This window comes from Lynx rufus, unplaced genomic scaffold, assembly GCF_022079265.1.
Source record: "Lynx rufus isolate CCGP_SWC_20201006 ecotype Redwood Valley unplaced genomic scaffold, mLynRuf1.p SCAF_31, whole genome shotgun sequence".
Lineage (NCBI taxonomy): Eukaryota > Metazoa > Chordata > Mammalia > Carnivora > Felidae > Lynx > Lynx rufus.
Window position 1 is genome coordinate 3,332,579 of NW_025814847.1, and position 23,978 is coordinate 3,356,556.

Sequence of the window (23,978 nt, forward strand, 5' to 3'; positions counted from 1 at the left end):
CAGTGAGCAGGTCAGCAAGAACCAAGCCAGCAGGGCCGTGGAGGGAGGAGGCACCATCCTGGGGCAGCAGGGGTCAGAGACACCAGCTGTCTCCCGGCTCATGCTCTGCAGGATGCGGGAAAGAACACCCGGCCGTCAGCATCTCTTCACTCTGAGGGGTCTCTGGGACTGGAGATGCTGAGTCTTGTCTTGTCTGTGGGTCTTTTGGCCAAACCTGGCAGGTGAGGGAGCGGGTTCCTGCCGGTCAGTAGATGGGCCCTCCCCAGCCAGCCTGCCCCCAGGAGGGGACGTGGAAGCTCCGGAAGGATGCTACAAGATGAGAACAGAAGAATCCACACCACAGCTGGAGGGGCAGGAGCCCATCCGTGGATAGAATCTCTGATAGGCCTGCGAGGAGGCCAGGACAAGTGTGAAGGAAGTGCCTGTGCTTCTCGGTAGAAGAAAGTCCTATGAAAGGAAGAGATCTGCCTCAAGCAGGGTCCGCGGTGGGAGCTGACCTGCTCTGGAGTCGAGGGAAAGATGGTCTGGCCACCAGACAGTCCGGGACAGGAGCGAGGACCTCATGGTCCCCGATAAGGGCCTGCGGCATCCACGGCTTTCCTGGAGGGTTTGGGGTCTGTGGCATACCACAAGTCTGATCTCTTGGTCCCCGCTCTCACTTCCTGGTGGGCCACGGGGACGATGACGGGGACGATGAGAGCCTCTGTCCATCGAGCCGGACTGGGGAGGGGCAGGGGAGGCACCTGGAGTCTTGGTGGCAGAGGAGAGCTCGTCCGGGACGTGGGACCCCAAGGTTGCCGGTCCTCCTTCCCCAGTTCACGCTCAGAGATTCGCCTGGGCCGCTCGGAGAGCCTGAAGGGCCGGGAGGAGATGAAGCGGTCTCGGAAGGCGGACAACGTGCCCCGCTCTCGCAGCGACGTAGACATGGACGCGGCCGCGGAGGCTGCCCGCCTCCACCAGTCAGCTTCGTCCTCTGCCTCCAGCCTCTCCACCAGGTGGGCAGGGCTCGGGCAGCTCAGCTGGGGCGTCTCGGGGCAGGGGCAGTGGGGGCTGAGGGCTGACTTCTCTCCACAGGTCTCTGGAGAACCCAACCCCTCCCTTCACCCCCAAGATGGGCCGCAGGTGAGTGGGGTGTCCCGGCCCCGAGCGGCCGGCCAGGGGTGCCCGTCCACGGCCGCCGTTTCCCGTGGGCGCGGGGCCGGAGAGACGGGGGCGGACCCCGAGCTGAGTCCTTCCTCCTCTTCCCCAGGAGCATCGAGTCCCCCAATCTGGGGTTCGGCGCAGACGCCCTCCTCCCCCACCTCCTAGAGGACGATCTGGGCCAGCTGTCTGATCTGGAGCTGGAGCCGGATGCCCAGAACTGGCAGCACGTGGTGGGCAAGGACGTGGTGGCTGGGCTAAGCCAGAGAGAGATCGACCGGCAGGAGGTCATCAACGGTGAGCACGTGCCCCTCTGTCGCGGGCGAGTAGGGGGCAGAGGGTGGTAGTAGGCCAGGTGGCTCCCCGGGGCCGGGACCGGGTCCGTGTCGCCATTCCCGCACGGCCCTTGGGGTGGGTGTCGCCCTGCGATTTGACACCAGCGCTCGGCTTCCTCAGAAGTGGTTTGGGGTGGCAGTCATATGACTTTGCATACTCGCTTGACCCCCTGTGCTTTGTGTCCCTCCCATCCCGCGACCACCCCGCTCAGAGCTGTTTGTGACAGAAGCCTCCCATCTGCGCACGCTCCGGGTCCTGGACCTGATCTTCTACCAGCGAATGAAGAAGGAGAACCTGATGCCCCGGGAGGAGCTGGCCCGGCTCTTCCCCAACCTGCCTGAGCTCATAGAGATCCACAGTGAGGGGCCGTCCTCCCCGCCCTCTGTCTTTCCCCCACACCCCTTCTCCGGCCAGGCTTCAGGTGTCTGTCCCCATCTGACCGTGTGCCAGGGCCTACCTGAGCAGACGGCCCTCACCAGCTCTCTCTGGCGGACAGCTTGATATGCAGCCTGAAGCCAGCCTTCCGGGTCCCCCAGGAGCAGAACGGCTGCCGGACCCTTCCCCTCAGCACTGCCGCCCAAAGCCCTTCTCCCCGGGTCCCGGAGGGTCCGGCGGTGCAACTCTACCCCGGGCCTCTCTGATTCTTCTCTCCTTGCCCCAGATTCCTGGTGTGAGGCCATGAGGAAGCTCCGGGAGGAGGGCCCCATCATCAAAGACATCGGTGACCTCATGCTGGCTCGGGTATGCTTGGAGGGGACGGGTCCCCCTTTCCCGTGGCCACGGGAGCGGCGGCGGAGGGTGTGGGAGGGCCGGGGTGCGATGCCCGGGTGGCGTCCCTTGTGCTGCAGTTTGACGGCCCCGCCCGGGAGGAGCTCCAGCAGGTGGCCGCGCGGTTCTGCTCCCACCAGTCCATCGCACTGGCGCTCATCAAGACCAAGCAGCGCAAGGAGAGCCGGTTCCAGCTCTTCATGCAGGTGTGGCCTCCCCGCCGCGGCCTGGCCGCCAGTAGAAGTCAGTGCGGGCGTAGCTCCGTAAAGCCGACCGGGGTCGCCAGGGATCTCCCGGGCTGCTTTCCTGGAGCCCCGGGGCAGGCCCGCCGGCCTCTCCTCTCCACCCGGGAGGGCAGCCCAGCTACCCCCACGCCCATCCACACCCCCCTCGTCCCACGCCACCGCCTCAGAAACACTGGCACGTGCCGGCCCTCAGGACGGACGTGGCTTCGCGGCCGGAAGGCCGTGTTCGCCTCCTGCTTCGTGTGTGCACGTAGCTGGGCCTCGGTTTCCCTGTCTGTAAAGCGGCCATAGCACCTGCTCTGTGGCGCTCGTTCGACCACATCCCCTCCGTGGGTTATCTCCTGGCCCCCACCAGTCTTCCCTAAACCTTTCTGAGTGACCCTCTGGGGCCAGGACCCACTTGGCCTTTTCACACCCATCCGGGTCCCGAGCCCGTGAGCCAGGCCCTGACCACGGGTTGTCCTCTTTCTCCGTCTGTGCCCCCTTCTGTCCAGGAGGCCGAGAGCCACCCTCAGTGCCGGCGGCTGCAGCTCAGAGACCTCATCATCTCGGAGATGCAGCGGCTCACCAAGTACCCGCTGCTGCTGGAGAGCGTCCTCAAGCACACGGAGGGTAGGGAGCGCGAGGCGGTGGCCGCACTCAGACCTAGTTTTAGCACTGACCTGCTCTGTGGCCTTCACGAGTCACTTGTTTCGCTCAGTCTCAAGGGAGGTCGCGATTATGAGCGTGCTTTGGGGAGAAGAAGCGCAGCAGCGGGAGGGGGTGTGAGGCTCGCCCCCAGCCTGTGGGGGCCTTGGTGCAAACCTGAGGAAAGCGTCCGAATGGAAAGAGGTTGGCACGCGGACTCCCATGTGACTGTGGTCCCACACCGGGGCCACGGCTGCCGTCACCTCCCCCCACCCCCCCGCCCCCCGCATCTGTCCGTCCCCCTGCCGGACGCCTCTGTGCAGCGCACAGACGTACAGCCGCGTGTGCTGACTGTAGAAGTTCAGTGGCCGTGCTGAGAGGAGCTAGCCCCAGGGACACTCTCTGGGGTCCCGAGCATTCCCCCGCTGCCCTCGAATTTGGGGCGCTGGAGTCAGGGTATGGAGTGTGAGGACCCTCTCCCGACCTGGGCGGGCATCCTGGAGGCACCCTTGCCGTCAGCCAGGCCCTGCTCTCCCCCGCATCTGTGGAGCTGGTTGTGGTCCAGCTGGCAATTCCCAAGAGCTGTGTGTGTCTCCGGGACGGTGCTCTGATCCCGAGGACCCTCACCGCCAGGGCCCCTTACGTTTGAGGCCCTCGAGTGAGGCCAAGACAACACACCTGTGCCCGTACCGTCGGCTTGCAGCCCCCGGCGGCCAGGTGTGCTGGACTCTGACACGCTCCTCAGGCAGGCACCCCCCAGCACCGCCTCTGCCCCGATCGGTAGGTGGCACGTCTGAGCACGAGAAGCTGTGCCGGGCCCGGGACCAGTGCCGGGAGATTCTCAAGTACGTGAACGAGGCCGTGAAGCAGACGGAGAACCGGCACCGTCTGGAGGGTTACCAGAAACGCCTAGACACCACCTCCTTGGAGAGGGCCAGCAACCCTCTGGCGGCGGAGTTCAAGGTGGGAGGCGGGGACCGCCGCACACACTGGGGGCACCCCTGGGAGCGGAACCGGCCGGGGCCCGGAGGGACGGGGTGCCGCAGCGGGGCCCCACGAACACCCAGCAGACGGCCCTGCCGACAGGGACGGGATGCTGGAGTTCTCCTGCCCGAGCGGGGGCTGGGAGCTGGGGTCCAGGTGAAGGTGGCCGGGGAGGAAACAAAAAGAGGTCGGGCTGGGGAGAGGCCCGGGCAGAGCCGCTGGCGAACCCCCCGGTGGGACGCACAGCCTCACGGTGGCTTCTGTCCTGCCCGTGGCCTCTATTCGAGCGTCAGAGCAGAGGCCGCCTCTTGCTTGCCGCTGACCCCCAGCTCCTCAGGAGTGTGGCGTGCACTGGGTCGAACGAAGGTACGAATGAACGAACGACGTTTCCTTAACAGAGCCTGGATCTGACGGCCAGAAAGATGATCCACGAGGGGCCCCTGACCTGGAGGACCAGCAAGGATAAGACCTTGGGTGGGTGCCCCAGCCCTGCCCCCTGGACCGCACGCCCGGGGCCCGGCAGGGCTCCTGCGGCCCCGCCTGGGGAGGGGGCACAGGACCCTGTCCCTGTGCTGGGGGGGGCGGGGGCACTCCTCATGGCGCTTGCCCCCCAGACCTGCACGTGCTGCTGCTGGACGACCTCCTGGTGCTGCTGCAGAAGCAGGACGAGAAGCTGCTGCTCAAGTGCCACAGCAAGACGGCCGCCGGCTCCTCGGACAGCAAGCAGACCTTCAGCCCCGTGCTCAAGCTCAACGCCGTGCTCATCCGCTCCGTGGCCACAGGTGCCGCGCGGGCCTGGCCTCGGGCCTCCCTGCTGGCCCCTGAGCGGGGAGGACGTGGCCCGGGGCGGGGTGGGGGGACGGGGCCCGGCGGACAGAGGCGGTTCGGTGAGAAGCCCCGTGTGTGCGGGAAGGGGCCCTGGGCCCGCTGTCTCCACCCGTGGTTTGGGGCGATGCCCCCCCCCCCCCCCCCGCCTCCGGGAGTCGCGGGCGGCGGCGAGCGTGAGAGAGAGCAGAGGGAGCGGGGGCCGCCGCGAGGAGGGCCTGAGGGTCCAGGACTGCCTCTGGCCTTCCTGTACGCGACCCCACGTGGTTCCGGTGGCCAGCTGCGTGTTCTGCTCTGGTCCCCATCCCGTGTCGAGGGCCGGGGCTTCCAGCACCTTGTGGCCCTGGCGGGGGCCGCCGTCACGGCTCTGCCACCTCCACGCGGCCCTTCCCCCTTCCTTTGCACAGACAAACGGGCCTTCTTCATCATCTGCACTTCCGAGCTGGGCCCCCCCCAGATCTATGAGCTGGTGGCTCTGACATCGTCAGACAAGAACACGTAAGAATCGAGGGGCCAGGGTGGCGTGTGTGAGTGGTGGGCAGTGAGGCCGGGCCGAGGGGCGGAGGATGGGGCGTGGGCGCGGGACAGGGAGACAGGGCAGGCGCAGCGGGCTCGCGGGACCGCCGTCCTTGCCCCCGAGGGGTCTTCCGCGTGGTCAGTGGTCCCTTCCTCCTCCCTGCGCTGGGGTTCTTCCTCCTTCCCACCAAGCACATCTGCCTCCGGGGTCGTCACCCACCCCTCGTTCCCTCGCTGCCGCCACACGAGGCAGCTCGACTGAGTCATCGTCTCAGCGTCAGGCTTGTCACCTGTGGGTCTTACTGCCTGTCTGGGGGCCGTTTAAAGACAAGGAGCAGACGGGGACCGCTCGGCCCAGAGCACGGCACAGGGCCACTGTGGGTGGCTGCACACGCCTGTGGGGAGGGCTGCCTGCGGGGGGCGTGCCCGACCCTGTGTTTACCACCGGCCCTCTCTGCCCCTGCTGAGCCACAGGTGGATGGAGCTCTTGGAGGAGGCCGTGCGGAACGCCACCGGGCGCCCCGGAGCCGCCCCGGCACCCGCCCATCCCCCACCCACCGGCGCCCAGGAGCCGGCCCACCAGAGCCTCACACCCAGCAGGTGCTCACCCCCCAGGCCCCCAGTCATCCCCACGCCTCCGCCTTCAGTCCCTGTCTGCTCCCCCCCAACCTGGCCGTCAGGGAGACCATGCCTGCGCCGGGGTGGGGGGGTATAGAATCGGGACCAGGAGACGCCGGCCAGCACCCACCCTGCTCTCCAGGTGGCCGACCCGTGGCAGGTGCTGAAGCCTGCCACCTCCCTTTGTCGGACCATCCTTCACTGCCCGTTGTGACGCGGGAGGCCAGGGCGGCGTCTGAGCTCACCCCTCCTGGCTGGCGTCAGCAGTGCGGCGGGTGACCTCTGGGGGTTTGTCCCCGCAGGGTGGGACTGGATGGCTCGGAAGTGTTCCACGGCGAACCAGGACCTGAGGAGCTGTCTGGAGGTGTGTCCCCGGAACCGTCCTTGTGGGAGCCCACCGGGCCATTGTTGGTGGGACAGGTCAGGGGGTGGTCGGGTGCGGGTGTGGGGTGATGGGAGAGGATGTCGGGGCCAGAAGCGTGAGGTTTGGATAAGAACAGAGAAAGGACTGAGAAGGGGGTCCAGAAGGGGAAGGAGAGCAGACCTGAGCCAGTGTGGACGAGCTCACTTGAACAGAGGCCCCCACCCCGGCTCTCCGGGTGACAGGCGTTCCACAGTGGAGGGGGGGGCCCCGCCTCCTCCAGCTGGGCGTTTCCATGGAGAAGGCCACACCCGTGGGATACTGTGGGTAAATCTCCTGGTGGACTCCTCACTTCCTTCGGGTCCCTGCAGACGTTGCCTCTGCGGCGACGCGCCTTCTGTGGCCTTGCGGCTGCAGGTAAACGGCGCTCCCGCCCGCCCCCGCCCCCTGGCCTACGCGCTGCCGTGTCTTTCCCACAGTGCTGTCTCCTTCTAATTTGCCTGGAGAGCTCGCTGTACTGTGTTACTCCTCTGTGTCTGTCCACTAGAGCTTAAGCTCCACACTGGCAGGGAGCTGGGTGTCATCCCCGACGTCTGCCAAGGGTTCGGGACGGTGTCTGGTTGTAGTCATAGTAGGGGCTCACTAAACATTCGTGGAATGAGTCCACGTTCTCAGCCGCTTGAACCCAGAGCTGGGTGTGGATGGGGTCCGCCCACAGGTGCCTTCCTTCCCCGTCCTTATGCTGTCCTCCCGCCCAAAGCAGGCCCTGGGCCACAGCAGAGGGTCAAGGGGAAGCACCCGGTCCCGCTAGAGGATCCCGAGCAGGAGGGCAGCATAGAGGAGGAGCTGGGTGCCTTGTCCCACCCTCCCGCAGCCCTGGATGCAGAGAACAGGGGCCGCAGGACCAGGGATCCCATCCTCCTGTCCCTCCCAGGACCTCTGGTTATGGAAGGGCTCGCTGATGCAGCCCTCCAAGATGGTGAGTGCCTTCCGGGCCCCACAGACCCCTCTGCCCTCCACCTGCTGGAACGCTCTCTCCGGCCGTGCTGGAGGAGAAGGGACGCAGAGTCCGCTCCGCGTTCTGCCCTGTGGGGGAGGAGAGCAGCGGCCCTGGGCGTGGTTGTGCGGGGGAAGCCAGCACCTTCTCTCCCTCCAGTGGAGAGCCTGCGGCGCCTGATCCTGTGGGGCCTGCTGCCCGGTCACCCCGCGGAAGCACAGGCGTCCGGAGAGCCCGAGGCCGACCGGACACCCACGCCTTCCCTCATGAGCAGCGCCTCTCAGCCCCGCGACCCCGGCTCCCCCGGGCCGGAGAGGGATCGGCCAGAGCAGGAGGACACGGCTCTCTGTTCCCTGGAGCATCTGCCCCCGCGGGCCAGGAATTCCGGGATCTGGGAGTCCCCCGAGCTGGACAGGAATCCAGAGGAAGAGACTTCACACACAGAGGCAGCAGGAAGCTACAAAGTTGTGAGAAAAGGTAAATCAATTGGGACGTCCACTGGGGAGACGGGCGCCCGGTTCACTGAGGTCGAGGCAAGCCTCCCAAATGGCGCTTTATCTGGGAAAGCGTGTGCACAGAGGCTCCCGGATCCCGGGAGGAGACGCCGACACACGAAGGCTTCGGGGTCGGGCAGCCGAGGTTCAAAGCCTGTCACCTAACATCCATGTGGCCTTAGACAAAATCGCGAACCCTCTCTGAACATCAGTGTGTAACGTGAGGGTGTCACCTGGTGCCCGGCACAAACCGGCTGCCCACAAAAGCCCCCGCTAGCATTCTTCACGGACGACCCAGGCCTGAGGAAAAGATGAGGCTCTCTTTGGGGGCCTCAGACCCGGGACGGGTGCTTACAGCCACCCCCTGCAGCTGGTGGTCAGTGGCTGTGGTGAGGGCACTGGCAGCATGGGGGAGGGGGTGGGGGGGGGAAGGGCACACGCCACAGGACGAAGCTGGGGGTGTGTGGCGAGCCATCGTGACAGTGGGAGAGCGCCCCAAGTTGCGGCCCCGTGGGCGGGGTCGAGCAAGAAAGCCCAGACCGGCCAGGACAGGGGCTGGGGACGGGTTCGGGCAGAGCTGCAGGCCCGAGGGAGGAGGGAGGAGGGAGGGGACGGGACGTGGTCTGAGGAGGGCAGCAGGAACGATGTTCACAGGGCTGCGGGGTCCTGTCCTCCCGGCGCTCAGCTCCGCCTCCCGTCTGCCCGAGGCCCGCCCTCTCTCCTGGGTTTCCGGGGGCTGCCCTTCCTGCTCTATGCTTCGGTGAACTGGTGGACGGCTTCTCCGCGGCCCCCGGGCGTCTGCGTTCACGGTGTTCCCCCTTTTCTTCTCCTCTCCTGCTGTCTTCCGCCGCCTCCTCTTTCCTTCTCTCCTGGTGTCGGCTCTCCCTGGTGGTGGTGCTGGTCCAGCCGAGGTGGCGGGTGCCACAGCTGTCCCCGCGCTACCCGAGAGTGGCCAGTCGGGGCCTGAGCCAGCCGAAGCAGAAGGCGGAGCCGAGGCTGCGGGTAATGACCTTGTGGGGCCTGCGGGGCAGAGCCGGGCTCCGGGAGCGGACCCCCTGCCGCAGGGCACCCCTGCCACTGCGTCCTCCCTCCCCCATCAGGCCTGGGCCTCTGGGACTGGGCTCGGCGAGCCGGTGCCGAATATGGTGGGGAGCACACGCAGCCTGGTGCCCGGAGCCCTGCGTCCTTGGCCTGACATCCTGAGCCACACTGCAGTGTCACTGTGGAAAGAGGCTCACGTGGCCTCCCAGGCCCCTTGGTGTCTCCCCTCCTCCCCGCTCCAGTGGTGTCTGAGTCCCTCCTAGAGCTGAGGGGTCTCTAGGACCCTGCAGATGGGCGCAGGGGCTGTGTCAGAGTTCATCTAGAGCTTGCGATGGGGAGATGTGACGGGAGATGTGACGGAGCCTCCCTCCGCTCCTTTTCCCGAGTGCCTGCGGCCGGCCCTGCCTCCTCACCCCCCTTCAGGGACGGGGAGGCCTTCCCTAACCTCCACTGCTGGGCACCCTCCCTCGGCATGGGCCAAGCTTGGCCAAAGTGCCACCTAGAAGGCTTTCTGGAGGAGGGGGCCTTTACAGGGCTGGTGGGCAGCGTGAGCCGCCTACGCCGCGCTCACCCACGGCACGGCAGCCCTGGCCCCTGGCCGCGCCAGTCCACGTGGGGAGCAAGCACCCAGGGCGACGGGGTTGGTCTCTGCGTCCTCTGGACCAGCATCCTAACCTCCCCGTCTCGCCGTGGGGACAGGGAACTGTTTTTACGTCAGCATGCCAGCGGGACCCCCAGACTCAAGCACCGACCCCTCGGGGGCACCCACAAGCCCCGCCCAGCCCGACAGCCTCCCTGACTGGCAGACGGAGCCTCGGCCCCGGTGCCAGGGCGGCCGCAGGCGCCCCAGCCACTCCCCGCCCGGCCTGGCCCTCAGGGACGCGAGCAGCATCTTCCACACCATCGAGCAGCTCACCATCAAGCTCCACAGGCTCAAGGTGAGGGCAGGTCCCCAGACCCGTCACCCCCAGGGCCCTGACGCAAGGGACCCGGGTCACACATTGCCCTGCTGTCTTCCAGGACATGGAGCACGCCCACAGAGAGCTGCTCAGGTCCCTCGGGGGAGACTCGTCTGGTGGCACCACACCCGTGGGCAGTTTCCACGCAGAGGCGGCCAGATGGACAGACAGCTCCCTGTCCCCTCCAGTCAAGGAGCCCCTGGCCTCAGACTCCAGGGGCAGGCACCAGCCAGGGTCGTGCTCTGAGGACGGTGAGTGTGGCGCTGCCCTCTGGGTGCCCACGCAGGGGAGGGGGAGGAGGGCTCTGTGAAGGTCTCATCACCCCCACCCGAGCACGAGTAATTCACACCCTCAGCTTCAGAAAGGGATCTTTCCAGGGAACCCTCACAGAAGGTCCCCTAAAAGTGGAAAACTTAGTATCGAACTCCATTTCCTTGGATCAGAGAGGATGGGTCTCCCCCCTCGAACCAGACGGGGTGGGGGTGGGGCCAGCGCATAGCCACCCACGGGCTTGGGAGCAGCAGCGGCCACTCCCAGGCTCCAGGAGAAACTCCGCTTTCGTCGCAAAAGGACGCACTCTCTTGAGCTCGGGTGCCGTGCAGGTGAACCCTAACAGGGAGGGTCACCCCAGAGGCCGGCCGCTCACTGCCCTCCCCGTCACCCCCCCCCCCACAGGCTCCGACGCACCCCTGGAAGAGTGCACGGCCCACGCAGCCTCGTGCCCAGGACTCTAACTGTCCAAACACCACATCCTCCACGTCCCCACTCCCCCCGGGGACTGGCCCGAGGCAGGGGCACAGGGCAGCGGGACCCCAGACCTCCGCCCCGCAGTAGAGGCGGTCTAGCCGAGACCCCACAGGAGACCCGCATGTCCCTTGGTCCGCTCGGGTCTGGGTCAAATTTCAGTGTGTTCCCGCCTCCCCAGCCCCGTCCACGGCCTGGCGCCCTGAGCATGCCGGCTGCACCCAAACGGCCCCCCAGACACGCAGGTGGCAGGAGGAGGCTCTGTGTACGTGCACTTTCTTCCTCCCCTCCCCTCTTCGCGGGACCCCGGGGCTGGGGTGGGGTGCCCGCACCCCTGCCCTCCTTGTCACTTTGGTTTCCTATAAATATGTATGTACCATACGTGCATCTTGCTTTGTAAATAACCGAGCGGTTTCTGTCGTTGGGGTGCCGGAGGCAGTCACAGAGGGCAGCTTGTGTCCTAACAGCCCAGCCCCGGGAGGGTCAGAGCTGAGCACGCCGGTCCCCCGCGGGCAGGAAGGTGTCCCAGCCCACCTGGCCTGAGAGCCCCGCCTCTGCGGCCCAGGCCAGAGCTGCTCCCTCCTGCGGTTCTCTTCAGGGGGATTCCGGACCCCACCTCTGTCCGCCCGTCCCCACCCTGTCCCTGTAGAAAACCAGTGTATCAGGTACGGCCCTGAAAACTGGGCCCCAGGAGGTGGGGTGGGGGTTTGAATGCTGGAGTCCCTGAACCTAACCCAGGACCGTCCCCAGGGGCCCCACAGCATTGGCCCCTGGTGCCGGGCCAACCCCCCACCCTAATAAAATATACACACTGTGCTAGGTGTATATATACATATATATATAAATATATATAATATATAAAATATAGAGATGGAAATGACTGTTTTCCTGTTAAAATAATGTATACTCTTTCTTTCTTTCATGGTTAAGATTTTTTTTTTAAGAAAAGTTAAATATTCTTCAACCGTGGTGGTGTGTGTGTGATTTCTGAAACTGCCCTGATAAAGACAAGGGGGTGGTTCTCAGGCTCGGGTGGAGGGAACAAAAGGCAGCCCCTGCCCCTGGCGTCGAGCCCCCAGGCGCAGCTCTGGCCAGGGCCTCCCCCAGCCTCTGTTGGGGGTGCAGCCCTCATGGCCGAAGAAGCCACGGAATGTACCGCACACACAGGCAGGGGGCCCAGAGCCGGGGGACCTCGGCAGGCCTGGCTGGTCCTAGCTGCCCTCAGCCCCCGCTCCCTCCCACGGGCCCTGGAGGCCGCATCCCTCAAACCTCCTGCCTTTCGGACTTCACGGGCGGACCAAGGGACGGCTTCTCTTGCCCCTCGGTCTCCTGGTCTCCCTCCCAGACCCAGCACGCCCTCCGTGCCGGCCTCACGGGCTTATGGCGCAGCCGGCACTGGACTTCCTACGACACGGGGCCTGGGAGCCGTGAGGAGGACTGGAGAGGCCAGCCCGGTCCCCTCCGAGCACCGGCAGCGTCCCACAGGTTATCTGTTCCATAGGTGCTCTCACCTGAGGCAGCACTGAAGGTAGAGATATGGGGGGACGGGGGGGGGGGCAGCTCTGAGGCTCCTCTGTAGCCCCGCTTCCTGCCACGCGGGCATCCCTGGTTTCACACCACCCACCTCCACAAACCATGGGTTTGGGTGGAGGGCTTGGCCTTTACTATGTAGACACAGCCCTCTTCCAATCAGCCGCCAACTCGGCATCCTCTATGGAGTCCTTGCCTCCTGTGGGCGACTGCCAGCTGCAGAAGGAGTGGGGGCCTGGAGCCCTCCCCTTCCCCTGGGCCTGGGCGAAGGGGTTACAATCCCTGGGATCCTGCGGGCAGCACGGAGAGAGCAAGCCGGGAGCAGAGGGGCCAAGCTCAGCCCGGGGAAGAACTGGAAAGCCCTTCGGCCACTTCTGGCCGCGAGACATGAACAGACTCAGAGTCCAAACGTTCCAAGTAGTTCTGGAACGGTTTTCAGACAATCTCGAGGGGCAACATACAGCACTGGAGTTTGCTAGCGATCGAGATCGCCCCCGGGGAGGCCAGCCCACCATGCAGGGACCAGAGATGCTGCGACAGCCCGGCGGCGGCTCCGGCTCCGGCTCCGGCAGGCAGGTGGGAGGGGCTAGGTGGTCTCCTCCTCCCTGGGCTTGGCCTTGGTGACGGGGGCCCGTGGCAGCATCAGCTCCTGGATCGTCACGTACGCAGGACATTGTGGGGAGAAGCAGTTTTTCTGGAAGAGGGAAAGGAAGGGGACGGTGGACAGAAGGGATGCAAGTCAGTCCTCTGGCAGGACAAAGCTTCCCGGGACAAGGTGGGTTAGGGGCCAGGGGACTCACCGCCAGGGACAGCCGCAGCAGCCCCACTGGGCCCTTGGACGGGCTCTTGGACTTGGAGAACTGGGCCTGGTACTGCACGGTGGCCAGGAAGCCCTCCAGCCCCACCTCCGTGATGCGGTTTCCTGGGAGAGGGAGCGACCCAGGTGGCCCCACTGCACCTGTGCCCCTCCCACCCAGCCCCTGCCCCTGCTTCTCCTCTTCCTGCTCCTCCCCCCCACACCCACCCTCCCTTTCTCCCTCTTCCCCACCTCCCCGCCCCCCCCCCCCCCCCGGCCTTCCTGCCTCGTTCTCCCGCCGCCCACCTGGTTTCCCGCCTGCACTCCAACTGCCAGGCCCGCGGCCCGACCTACTCTCGCCCCAGACCCTGTGCAGGAGGGCCTCCACCCTCGTGACGGCCAACCATGGGAGGACCGTGTTCTGCCCCGTAGGGTTGGGGGGGGGCACCCCCAGGGCAGCACGGGGCCCCGGTGGCCTCACGGCAGGAGGACAGGGGTGCTCGGCAGACATACGGAGGAGGTTAAGGTGCAAAAGGACCTTGTTCCCAGGCACGAAAACCTTCCCGTCGCGGTGCTCCACCGGCTCCAGGAGCGGGTTGACCGTCTCTGTGGCTTCAGCAACCAGCTGCTAAAGCATAATCCCAGTTGCAGCAGAGTAGAGGGAGCGAGCCCCCAGGCCACCAGTCAGTCAACATACATGCTTTGGAGACCAGCTATAGGCCAGGCTCTGTCCTAGGTGCTGGGGATACAAAGACACAATAAGCCCACGCCCTCCAGAAGCAACACTGTGAGGGGGAGCCAGAAGGGGAGGGGGGAAGGGATGGGCAAGCCCCGTGGAGAAGCTGGGGTGTGCGGAGCACAGAGGAGGCCCCCCGGCCCCCTCTCCGGGAGCAGGTGGCCCCTGTGCTGAAGCTTGCGGGGCGTGTGACGGTTACCAGGCAAAGAGGGGGCGGAAGGTGTTCCAGGCAGAGAAAATGGCCAGAGCGGAGGCCTGAGGCGTTGGGGCTTTCCTAACAACCAGCCAGCGCGAGGAGGGCCCAGCGCTGGAGACAGGACAACCCACGGACCGGACCGGGGCAGAAAGGCAGCCCCCTGGGGTGCCCGGCTGACTCCGTGGGGAGGAGCCTGCGTGCGACTCTTGATCTCAGGGTCCTGAGCTTGAGCCGCACGTTGGGCAGAGACTACTTAATAATAAAACAAAACAATGTTTGAAGGCAGCCCAGCCCCTCTCTACCTGACCTTCCTCCTTGGTAGGATCTTGTGTCGGTGCCAGAGAAAACTCCCAAAAGAGGGGAGGCCCCTCCCTGCCTAGGGCAGGAGGTCTGATGATAGAGACAGACCCTTGGACAGCTGGAGGGCTGGGGCTGCCGGGCGCTGTGGAGTCAGCCCAGAAGGTTCCGAAGTAACGTGGGAGCCTCCCCAAGTTGAAAGGGAAAAGGGAGGCTCGGGCGGCAAAAGAAAAAGGGGCTCAAGGAGCCGAGCACAGGGTGGGGCGGCACCACGAGAGCCCTGCCTTCCCGGGGAGCTGAGAGGGGCACAGGGCCAGCGGGACAGTGTGGCCGTGGCCGTCCGGCTGGGAGGGAGCGGCCTCCTCCAGCCGGACAGAGGGAGCACTGAGCTCTCCCCCACCCCGCAAGGAGTCCGGTTGGGATGGGACGGTGGGGGGGGGGGGGGACCAGAGACCTTTGGGGCGGGGCCGGGCAAGCACTCCAGGGGGCCAGGCTGCCACCACACCCCCACGCCCACCACCTCTCCCCTACCTCCGACTCCAGCAGGAAGCTGCGCTTCTCTTTGTTCCCAGTCTTGGGCCCTTTCCCCTTGCTTGTTTTCTGCTCAGGGATGGTGACCTCTGCAGGGGGCAGGGGAGCCAGAATGCACAGGGCCCACTCCGGAGACCACCCAGGGGCCCCGGAGAGAATGGGGCCCGGGGGGAGGGGGGGAATCTCCTCACACCAAGGGTTGGGAGCAGCCAAACAGCTGGAGGAACCACCCTGGCCAGGACGACGGTCCTCGTCTCAGAGCAGTGCCTTGGGGGTCCCCTCTCTTGGTAAACAACGTGGGGAGTGCAGTGGGCCAGGGGCCCCGGTGGGACGGGGCCACATGGGGCCAGAAGGACATCACCAGAAAACGCACGTGGAGGCGGAGGACAGGCCTCCCGTCCAGCCCCCCGCCGGCCCTCCCCCTGCACGGAAGAGCTGCCTCGAATGGGCACCAGCACTTACTCCCTTTGCCTGACTTCGTGGGGTCTTCTTTCTTGGGGGTCCCTTGCGTGGGCGACTGCCCTGACCCTGACTTCTCCTCCTTCCTCACCGACTCCTGGGCAGCCAGTAAGGACGCAGATAGAACCCGCCTCCCCGGGCAGGACGGAGCCCGGCTGGGAAGGGGCCCACGCGGGACCTTCCCGGGCCTTCCTCCCTCCAGCCCGGTTCCCCCAGCGCTGGCAGCACACCCACCCCCCCCGACTTCTCCTTCTTCTTGCTCAGGCCTTTCGGGGTCTTGGTCGTCTGCGTCTTGTCTGTCTTTTCCGCCAGTGCAGCACTGTTGACCTGCAGCAGCAGGTTCTTCTCCCGGTCCGTTTTGGAGTCCCCAGGTCGGGAGGAGGAAGGCTGTGCTCACAGAAGGGAGGGGAGGGGATGGGAGAAGCAGCCAGCACCCCTTCCTCCAGGAGGGGTGAAGGGAAGCCCGGTGCCCGGCGTGGCACCCCCACGCCATCTCCCCGCCTAAAAGCCGAAACTGGGGGTGCGGGGGAGGGGGGTGGCGGTGGGAGAGGCTGGGGCGGGGCTGGGGGCTCAGACTCTCGCGTCGGGAGGGAAAACAGACGACTTTCGCAGGTGCACCGCGCGCACTGTCCCGTGCGACCCCGCGACAGAGCTGCGGAGCAGCCGGGCGGCAGGCGAGCACGCAGGCCGCAGTTAGGGAACGCGCCCAGGTCCCGGGCTGTGGCCGGCTGCTCGGGGTTGGTATCTAGTCCTTTCTCCCGCCCCGCAGGAGAGGCTCCGCAGGGAGCGCAGTCCCGCTAGGCCTGGGGGGGGGGGGGCGCTTCGGGCAGGGCCGCGGGCGCCGGGGGCTCACCGATCGTGAGCGCTCCTGCGTCCCTTTCTCCAGCAGGAGGCGGCGGCGCTCCACCACCTCGGTGTGCGTCAGCTCGAAGGGACGCAGGACCTGGGGCGAGCAGCCCGCGGTCAGACACCGGCGGGGGGGGGGGGGGGGACCCCAGCCTCTGCCCCGCCGCCGCACCCACCTCGGCCAGCTTCAGGGCGCCCTGGTCCTGGATGCGGTTGTGCGCCAACGACAGCCAGAGCAGGGCGCGGTTCAGCCGGAGGCCCTGGGGCGGGGGCGCGTGTGAGCCTGTGGCCCGGCCGTCCCGCCTCCGCCTCCAGTCCCCGCTCCCTGTCCCCGCTGGTCACGTACGTCCGCGATGTAGCCGGCACCCGCGTCCCCGATGTGGTTGAAGGCCAGGTTGAGCGAGACCAGGGTCCGGTTGCAGCTGCGCAGCGTGGACAGAGCCTGGCCCAGCAGCTGCGCGCCGTGGTCGTCGATGTTGTTGTTCCGCAGAGACAAGTGCGCGATCCTGCGCGCGGAGGGAGAGCAGGCGGGCTGGGGACGTGGGGCCGCGCCCCCGGGAGCCCAGCGGAGAACTCGGCGCGTAAGGAGGGCGCAACGGTCCGAGGGCGGAGGGGCAGGAGCGGAGGGTGCCTGGGGGTTTGTTAGAGGGCAGGACAGGGTGGACCAGGGCTGACCTGGTCCGGGGGACGGGCCCTAAGAAAGGGGGGGAGGAAAAGCAGTCTCACGGGCTGTCCGCGGCCACGAGCTTGTGATAGGACTGTTCCGGCAGCGGGTTGCCCTCCAGAGACACCTTCCTGAGGACGGGGGAGATCTGAGGACCTGGCGGCACCACTGGGGCCAGAGGAGGGAGGGGGTCCGACAGGACGTGTGGGTCTCTGGGGAGCAGCTTGGAAACAGCCCAAGGGTGGCCCTCCCTCCCGTGTAGGAAGTTACACGGACAGTTCTTTCGACTAAAAACCCACAAGTTCTGGGGTCTTCGGTCAAGCGACAGACTCTTGATCTCGGCTCAGGTCTTGATCTCTCGGTTGGGGAGACGGAGCCCCGCATCAGGCCCTGCGTCGATGGGGTGCGGCCTGCTTGGGGCTCCGTCTCTCCTCTCTGCCCCTCCCCCACTTGTGCACGGGCACACGCTCTCAAAATAAGTATTAAAATATTTTTTTAAACATGAAAATCCGTAAGTGTAGCCATGTGAATGGGGTCACTCGCCAGCGCTAGTGACCGGTGGTGAGGTGGCCTCTGAAAGGATTTCGGGATCCCACCTTCCTGGTACCCATGCCGGGTGTAGTCCCCCCACTCCCCCCCCCCAGTGTGGCTGGACCCAGTGACCCCCTTCCTACTGAATGGAATATGGCACAAGTAATGAGGTGTCGCTTCTAGGTCACGAAAGGACCGTGGCCCCTGGAGCTCTCTGGCCCTCTCTGGGATCCCCTGGGGGGCAGGGGGGGCATCCAGACGGCCAGACTGGCCCAGAGAGCCCTCCCTCCTACTGCAGCCCCACGGAGGCAGCCACTAGGTCAGCTGGGAGGCAGGTGCTCCAGCCCCAGCCGCCAGCTTCCTATGGGCCCACCGGGCCACCGCCACCACCGCGAGGGACCACACACCCCCCACCCCCCACCCCCACGACCATCCCCCCACCACACACACACACACACACCCTGGGCAGGGGGCACCCAGCTCGTCCACACCCGCACCCAGGTCTATCTCACAGAAACCAGAAACCAATAAACTGGTGTCGCTGTAAGCCCCCACGTGACACGTAGTGTGTACCTGATTCGCGACCCCCACAAGCCTGGCTTCTCCCGCAGCAGCAGCAGGCGCTGGGAGAACACAGGCCCTTTTCCAAGTCACCACGAACAGAACACTGAACTAACGGCTAGAAGCTTCTCTACTTAAAAGTTCTCTCCCACGGTTTATTATCACGGGAGATTCACTACCTTTCGGGTTGGCTCCTCCTTCACCTAAAGGTCATCACGTTCATTTTCAATTATTCGCCCTCGGCGATCTGACTCACTTTCGTATCTTAAGAGGAATCCCTAGGTCTGTTTCCGGTTCCCATGATGGAAACAAATTACGTTTCCTCCGCTGAGGGAGACCCAACCCCGCCCTGCAGGAACGTTCCACCGGCCACCAGGGGAAGACCCGTAGCCCCAGAACGCGGAGGGTGTGTTCTGTGAAGCAGGATAAACCAAAGGTGCTGGGGAAGCCTCGAGAAGGACTGCGAGGCCCCACACCTGTAGCGACACCGCCTCCCACCTGGCCCCTGCCCCCTCCATTCCTCCTCCACAATTCGGCACCACCTCCTCCAGACAGCCCTCCTGTCTCCCCGCCCAGCAGCCATGAAATGGGGTGGCACTCTTTCTCTGCCCCCGCTCCCTGCCCCACGAACCGCCACAGTGCCCACGCGGCCCTGCAGTGTCTGCCCTAACCTCTCCCTCCCCCACCGATGCCGGAGGAGAAGAGCCAGCCCTTAGTCCCGCTTCAACCCCAGGCAGGAAACCCCCAGGGAGAGCATGGGTGGTCGTGGTGGCGAGGAGAGGGGTCGGGGCCCAAAGGCCTGTCTCTTTAGGCACTGGTGTGGCATAAAAGGGACCCCCTCCTTGTCACACTGGAGCTTCTAAACCTCCCTCCCGCCCCAGGGACGCCACCGCCAGTCTCCTCCCCAAACTGCTCCCGGCCCCCCGCCCCCCGGGCCAGGTCCGTCCTGGGGCCCTCCCCACCTGCCCTCCCGCCTCTGACCTGAGCGTGGGCGCGCAGAGAGGCAGGAGCGCGATGAAGGTGCTCAGGGTCTTATCCGTCAGCCCCACCTTCCACAAGCTGGACTTGGGAGGTGCGGAAGCCAGCTGGAGCCTCACCCCCTTCCCCGCGTCCCCTCCAGCCACACGGTCTCCCGGGCGCCCCTTCCACCGTCCCGGGCCTCCCGCGCCCCTGCCCGCGGCTCTTTATCCCCCGCCCCGGCCCACCCACCCCGTGCCCTCACTTTATGGCCTGCAGCTGGCTGAGGGGGGGCAGACATTTGGAGAAGATGCCCAAGATCCGCTCCTCGACCCTCCAACCTGTGGCAGCAAGAGGAGGGAGGGGCCTCAGGACCGGGCCAGGGGGGTCCGCGGTGTGGGGGGGACTGCGGGGCGGGGGGGGGGGGTGCACCGTCGGGAGGTGGGAGGCGGACTGAGGGCGAAGGGGCACCGCGGGGCCGGGGGTCGTCGGGGCTCAGGTCCAGGGGGCGGGGCAGCGCGGGGTGGGGGCGGACCCGGGCCGGAGGGGCACCGCGGGGTGGGGGAGCGTCGGGACTCAGGACTAGGGGAGGTCCGCGGAGGGGGGGGGGGGCACCGAGAGGGGGCGGGCCCGGGGCGGGGCTCACCGCGGATGTAGATTTCCTTCACCCACTTGTCCTCGGGCTCCAGCTCCACCTGGATCGTGGGCCGGAAAAACACGTATTTGCTCTCCAGGCTGTTGAGGCTGCAAGACGCCGACAGGCGCTGATCGTCTGCAAGGCAGGGGTGCAAGGGGCGGGGTGAAGAGGGAGGAAACAGAAGCGCCGGCCCAGGGCGGCCAGAGGGCAGTAGCCCCCAGGTGTGGCCGGGCCAGGGTCGCCGAGGGTTTGGGGAGGAAGGCGGGAGACTCGCCCGCCTCCACACCCGCCACTTGGAAGCCTCCCCTCGGCGCGCCGCACCCCTGCCCTGCGCCCCACCCCCACCCCGGCCTTTGACCCGCCCAGCGAAGGGGGGCCACCCGGCAGGCCCCCTAGGGGCTCCCCTGGCACTCACTCACCCTGGGCGGGCTTTTCCGACATCGAGGCGGAGGGAACGAAGGCCGGGTGCGGGCGAGGCCTGGTGACGACCTTGGGGAAGTCCGTGTAGCCCGAGCGCGTGCAGAGCTCGGCGAAATCCGTCTCGAGGACCCCGGTGCACTGGTATTCCTCTGCGGGGCGGCGGGAGGTGAGGGCGGCCGGGCCCGCCGCCGTCGCCGAGGGGGGGGGGGGGCAGCAGAGAGCAGCGGGCGCCCGCGGGGACCCACGGGGACCGCGCCGGCGACGCGTCCCCAGGCTCAGCCGCCCGGGGCTTCGGGCCCCGCGGCGGCTGGGCGCCCCCCTCCCGGAACGGCATCCTTACAGCCAGTGTTTAATCTAAGATGCGTGGTCAAGACCCACGCTGGGGACACTTGAGGGCAAACCGCGGGAAACCCAGACCCGGGAGAAAGGGGGCTGCCGGGCGCCTCCCCTCTGCGCTGGGGGCTCCACCCACCCACGGGTCAAGGCCGCTTGCGCTGCGCTCCCCGCCCCGCGGCAGGGGGGCGCTCCACCTCCCACAGTGTCCCCAGCCCGGCCTCCTCCCGTGCCCCTTGTTTGCTGGGACGGCCCAGGGTCACCCGGGGAAAGAAGCCCAGGCCCGACCGACGCGAGCCTGGGAAGGAAGCCAGGAGCACCTGTCACCCCGCCCCCACCCCACACGGACACCGAGCTGCCGCAGAGCCTCGGGCTTTTATTTACGCAGCAACGTGTTTATAGCACTTGTTTGTTCTGAGTGCTTTAGAAACATCCCTTCACTCAAGGCTCCCATTCATTCAGACCCACGCTCCCCACATCCCATCCTGAGGGCTATGCAACCTGGAGTCCTCAGGGACCCGAGGTCTTTCCCACTTCCCCACGGGCATCCCAGGAAGAAGTGGTTCCTGAAGATGGGAAGGGCTGTCCCTGGCGCAGGGGAGAGTCTGGAGGCCGAAGGGTTGGCCCGGTACCAGCCTGCTCTCCCAGGTGCCGGCAGCCTGGAGCCGGAGCCCCCGAGGCACCACCACCGGCCTGTGCTGAGCTGAGCCGGAGGAGAACCGGTGCAGCTGACCACCCGGGAGCCTGCCCGGAGGCCCAGATGGTCTGGAAGCAGGTGCTCAGAACAAGTGGGGACGAGACAGGTTCTCGTGGCAAAGGAGCGAGACCGGAGCGGGGGGTGGGGGGGGACAGGGGCACAAGACACATCAGCTCCAGGGACAAGGCGGTTGAGAGGAGGCTCGGGGCCCCAGGGAACCCCCTTGCACAGCCGCCTCCTGCACACCGCCTGCCTTCCGGGCTGTTCCCCCTGCCGGGGGAGCCCCTCACCCCTTCCTCCCTTTGCTCCCACCACCCTTCCCTGTAACAGAGATTCTCAAACCTGAACAAGCCAGGAGAGCCGGTCAAAACAGTTTCCTGGGCCCCCTCCCCAGAGACCCTGATTCCGAGGGCCAGGTGGAGTCTGTCAGTTTGCATTTCTAACAAGCTAACAGCAAACCGGCGATGCCAAAGCTACTGGTCCAAGGCCGGCGGCTGAGAGCCTCTGCTCTGGGGCCGGGCTGCCCAGCAGAACTTCGCGGGCACATGGAAATGCTCCCTGCGCTTCAGGCAGCCTTTACCTGGTGGCCAGTGAAGCTCTAAAGGGGGCTTGTCCCCGCTCCGTCCCTCCCACACACTCCTTCCTCAGGCTCTCGGCTGACCTTGCCTTGCACTTCTTGAGAAACAGAAGCCACCAGATGGGGTTTCCACTAAATCTCTAAACCTTCCTGCGGCCGCCATCACTCTCTACCCGGCTGGAGCCCTGAGCCCCGCATCTGCCCCACCACTGCCCTCAGTGCCACTCCGTGTTGCCCTGGGCGGTCGCCACCCCCACTCTCTCCCACCTGTCAGCTTCTCTGCCAGCTGCTCCCCCCCAACAATGCCTCCAAGTGCTCCACTCTTCTCTGCACATGCCCCCCGCTGCCCCAGGGGAACCTCTTTCCTCCCCAGGCCTTAAATACACCCGGACATCAGCAGCTCCCAAAGTGCCAGCTCCAGCCTTCCCTCTCTTGGGTGCTCCGGACCCAGGTGTCCAGCTGACGGCACCCCTTGGGGGACTTCTCCCACGTGCCCTTGCTTCAGGCTTTCCTGTCTGCGCGGGTGGCACCTCAGCCCACCTACTGCCGAGCCCAGAAACCTGGGAATCGTTTCTCCCTTCACTTCCCACCCGAGCCGAGACTCCACCGGTTCTTACGGCTTCTACTTGGGAACTATTTTTCCAAGAAGTCTAACTCATTCTCCCTCGCTGCTCTACCCCAACTACCACTGTCCCCCGTGTGGACTGGCGAAATGCCTGGATTCACCTCCCTGCCTCCACACTCTTCCCTTCCTCTCCACTGTTTATGCAGAGCGGTGGGGGGGGGGTGATGCAGCCGGGTTCCTACCTGTAAAACATTCTACATTGTCTTGTCTCTCCTTCTGGAAAATGCTCTTTCTCCAGCTCTCACAGCTCCCCACCCCCCAGCCACCCTGACGAGGAGGTAGCCCCTGACCAAGTTCTGACTATCAGAGCCTCTTCCCAAGTGGTTTTCCCGTGAGTCCAGGGACAGCAAGCCCCGTCCCTCTCAAAGTGGATGGATTTGAATCAAGGAGCCTTCCAACAGGGGTGCCGGCTGGCTCAGTTGGTAGAGGGCACATCTCTTGATCTTGGGGTCATGAGTTTGAGCCCCACGTTGGGTGTGGAGCCTACTTAAAAAAAAAAAAAAGACTTCCAGTAAATTCCCCTTTGTGGATCATTTATGTGGGCTGGGGTTCTGTCCCTTGCAACACACAGAGCCACACGCTGACTCCTCTGGTTTTCTTTCCCCAGAGAGTGTGAATGGACCCTGTGCATCTCCACATCCAGAAAGTAATTGTTGAATGAATGAGTAAATAAAAATCAACTCAAAGTCACCTCCTGGTGGGTTCCCCTCCCCGCACCTGGTGTCCCTCCCCGGGGCCTTCTTCTCATACATCTTATCACACCTTATCCTGTTTGTCAGCGTCCCAAACCACAGGGTGGGTTCTTTAGGATCGAGTTCGATTCAAAGCTGTGCCAAGTTGACTTTCAAGAGCTGGGCTGCGAGAACCGTGATCTGTAGGCCAAGATGGAGCAGAGAGCTGGGCACAGGGGTGCACAATGTACGCTCGTGGGATCAACAAAGGAATTTGCACTTTACAAAACACCTTCCCACCGCCAGTTCCCTTGTTCCTCACATGTCCCATGTCCGCACTACACAGAAGGGTGCCCGGGGCCACACGCCTAATAAGGGTCACCACGCAGGAGCTGGTTACACGCACCAGCTGAACACAGCGAGCCTCAGCACCGGAGCTCCCACGGCGACCCCCGGCTCGCCCGCCGCGCGCTCCAGGCCGGCGCTGCGCCCCGCACAGCGACCATGCCCACCCGCCCGCCTACCGGGGTTCTTGGGCTCCTCCTCGCCCACCGGCGGCAGGACAAGGACCGGCTTCTCCTTGGCCCCGCGATCCCCCTTCTTGGTCACCGTGCCGGACGACTTCTGGGTCCCGGGACGCGGGGCCCTGGGGGAGGCCCCGGGCGTACTCGCCTCGCCGGACATGCCGGCGCCGTCCGCAGCGGCCCTGGGACGGCCCACGCGGCGCGGAGGCGAGACGGGACTCTGTGGGGCTCGCCCTGGGGGAGGACTGAACCCGGGGTCTCTATTCCGCTGCCACCGCCCCGCCGCGCCCGCCGCCGCGTGGTCTCCGCGTCCCTCTCCAAGACAACGCGCGCGGCGGGAGGGCGCAACAGTTACAGCCGCGGGCGGGGGAGCCCGGGGGCGGAGCCAAGGAGAGAGCGAGGGGGGCGGGGCGGGGCCCGAGCCGGCAAGAGGACCACTCACAGCCGCGGGCTGGGGAGCTCGGGGGCGGGGCCGGTGGGAGGAACGGTTACAACTGCGGGCGGGAGAACTCGGGGGCGGAGCCAAAGACTGAGCGCGGGAGGGGGGTGGGAAGAGGCGGGGCCGGGACGGAGGTGGGCGGGGCATCCAGAGTCACTCGGGAAGTTGCGTCCCGGAGAGCCGGGATGCGGCAGTCAGCGGAATCTAGGAAGGGAGGGTCGGGTGGGGGCAGACCCACTTTCTGGGGTGCGCCCTCCTATCCTGTAAGGAGAGGGCTCCTGATGGAAAAGGCGTGG

General features: G+C 65.9%; 2 protein-coding genes across 7 annotated transcripts in view; one reads left to right on the forward strand and one right to left on the reverse strand.

Annotated features, from left to right (window-relative positions):
- Window positions 1-11,619, forward strand: part of ARHGEF11 (Rho guanine nucleotide exchange factor 11) — an 87,191-nt gene extending 75,572 nt beyond the window's left edge. For 3 of the 6 annotated variants that reach the window (XM_047092812.1, XM_047092817.1, XM_047092815.1), the window contains 19 exons: window positions 816-995; window positions 1,075-1,122; window positions 1,250-1,437; window positions 1,688-1,834; window positions 2,138-2,217; window positions 2,325-2,450; window positions 2,984-3,101; window positions 3,901-4,079; window positions 4,499-4,574; window positions 4,715-4,882; window positions 5,333-5,423; window positions 5,916-6,041; window positions 6,362-6,423; window positions 7,181-7,399; window positions 7,577-7,894; window positions 8,818-8,913; window positions 9,652-9,890; window positions 9,973-10,162; window positions 10,587-11,619. In XM_047092812.1, coding sequence (XP_046948768.1) covers window positions 816-995; window positions 1,075-1,122; window positions 1,250-1,437; window positions 1,688-1,834; window positions 2,138-2,217; window positions 2,325-2,450; window positions 2,984-3,101; window positions 3,901-4,079; window positions 4,499-4,574; window positions 4,715-4,882; window positions 5,333-5,423; window positions 5,916-6,041; window positions 6,362-6,423; window positions 7,181-7,399; window positions 7,577-7,894; window positions 8,818-8,913; window positions 9,652-9,890; window positions 9,973-10,162; window positions 10,587-10,645 — 2,710 coding nt within the window. In that variant the 3' untranslated portion in view covers window positions 10,646-11,619. The remainder of the gene's footprint in view (window positions 1-815; window positions 996-1,074; window positions 1,123-1,249; window positions 1,438-1,687; window positions 1,835-2,137; window positions 2,218-2,324; window positions 2,451-2,983; window positions 3,102-3,900; window positions 4,080-4,498; window positions 4,575-4,714; window positions 4,883-5,332; window positions 5,424-5,915; window positions 6,042-6,361; window positions 6,424-7,180; window positions 7,400-7,576; window positions 7,895-8,817; window positions 8,914-9,651; window positions 9,891-9,972; window positions 10,163-10,586) is intronic. The other 3 variants (XM_047092813.1, XM_047092816.1, XM_047092818.1) reach the window with 1 other exon arrangement.
- A 1,152-nt stretch (window positions 11,620-12,771) lies between these two features.
- LRRC71 (leucine rich repeat containing 71) lies at window positions 12,772-23,403 on the reverse strand. Its single transcript, XM_047092611.1, has 16 exons — window positions 23,244-23,403; window positions 19,816-19,965; window positions 19,406-19,531; window positions 19,025-19,100; window positions 18,784-18,861; window positions 16,773-16,841; window positions 16,393-16,552; window positions 16,223-16,306; window positions 16,054-16,143; window positions 15,435-15,587; window positions 15,204-15,297; window positions 14,742-14,830; window positions 13,679-13,720; window positions 13,495-13,609; window positions 12,986-13,107; window positions 12,772-12,879 (listed from the first exon to the last, which is right to left on the reverse strand). The coding sequence occupies exons 1-16, from the start codon at window positions 23,401-23,403 to the stop codon at window positions 12,772-12,774; spliced, it is 1,716 nt and encodes a 571-aa protein (XP_046948567.1).
- Between the last annotated feature and the right edge of the window lie 575 nt (window positions 23,404-23,978).

What these genes read in the sequence shown, in the direction of transcription:
- LRRC71 (XM_047092611.1), bottom strand. Translation starts at nt 23,403, where the DNA reads ATGTCCGGCGAGGCGAGTACGCCCGGGGCCTCCCCCAGGGCCCCGCGT. An exon ending in AGAAGGAGAAGTCGGGGGGG is followed by an intron (nt 15,298 to 15,434) that starts GTGGGTGTGCTG and finishes CTGGCTGCCCAG; the next exon opens with GAGTCGGTGAGGAAGGAGGA. An exon ending in CACGAAGTCAGGCAAAGGGA is followed by an intron (nt 14,831 to 15,203) that starts GTAAGTGCTGGT and finishes TGCCCCCTGCAG; the next exon opens with AGGTCACCATCCCTGAGCAG.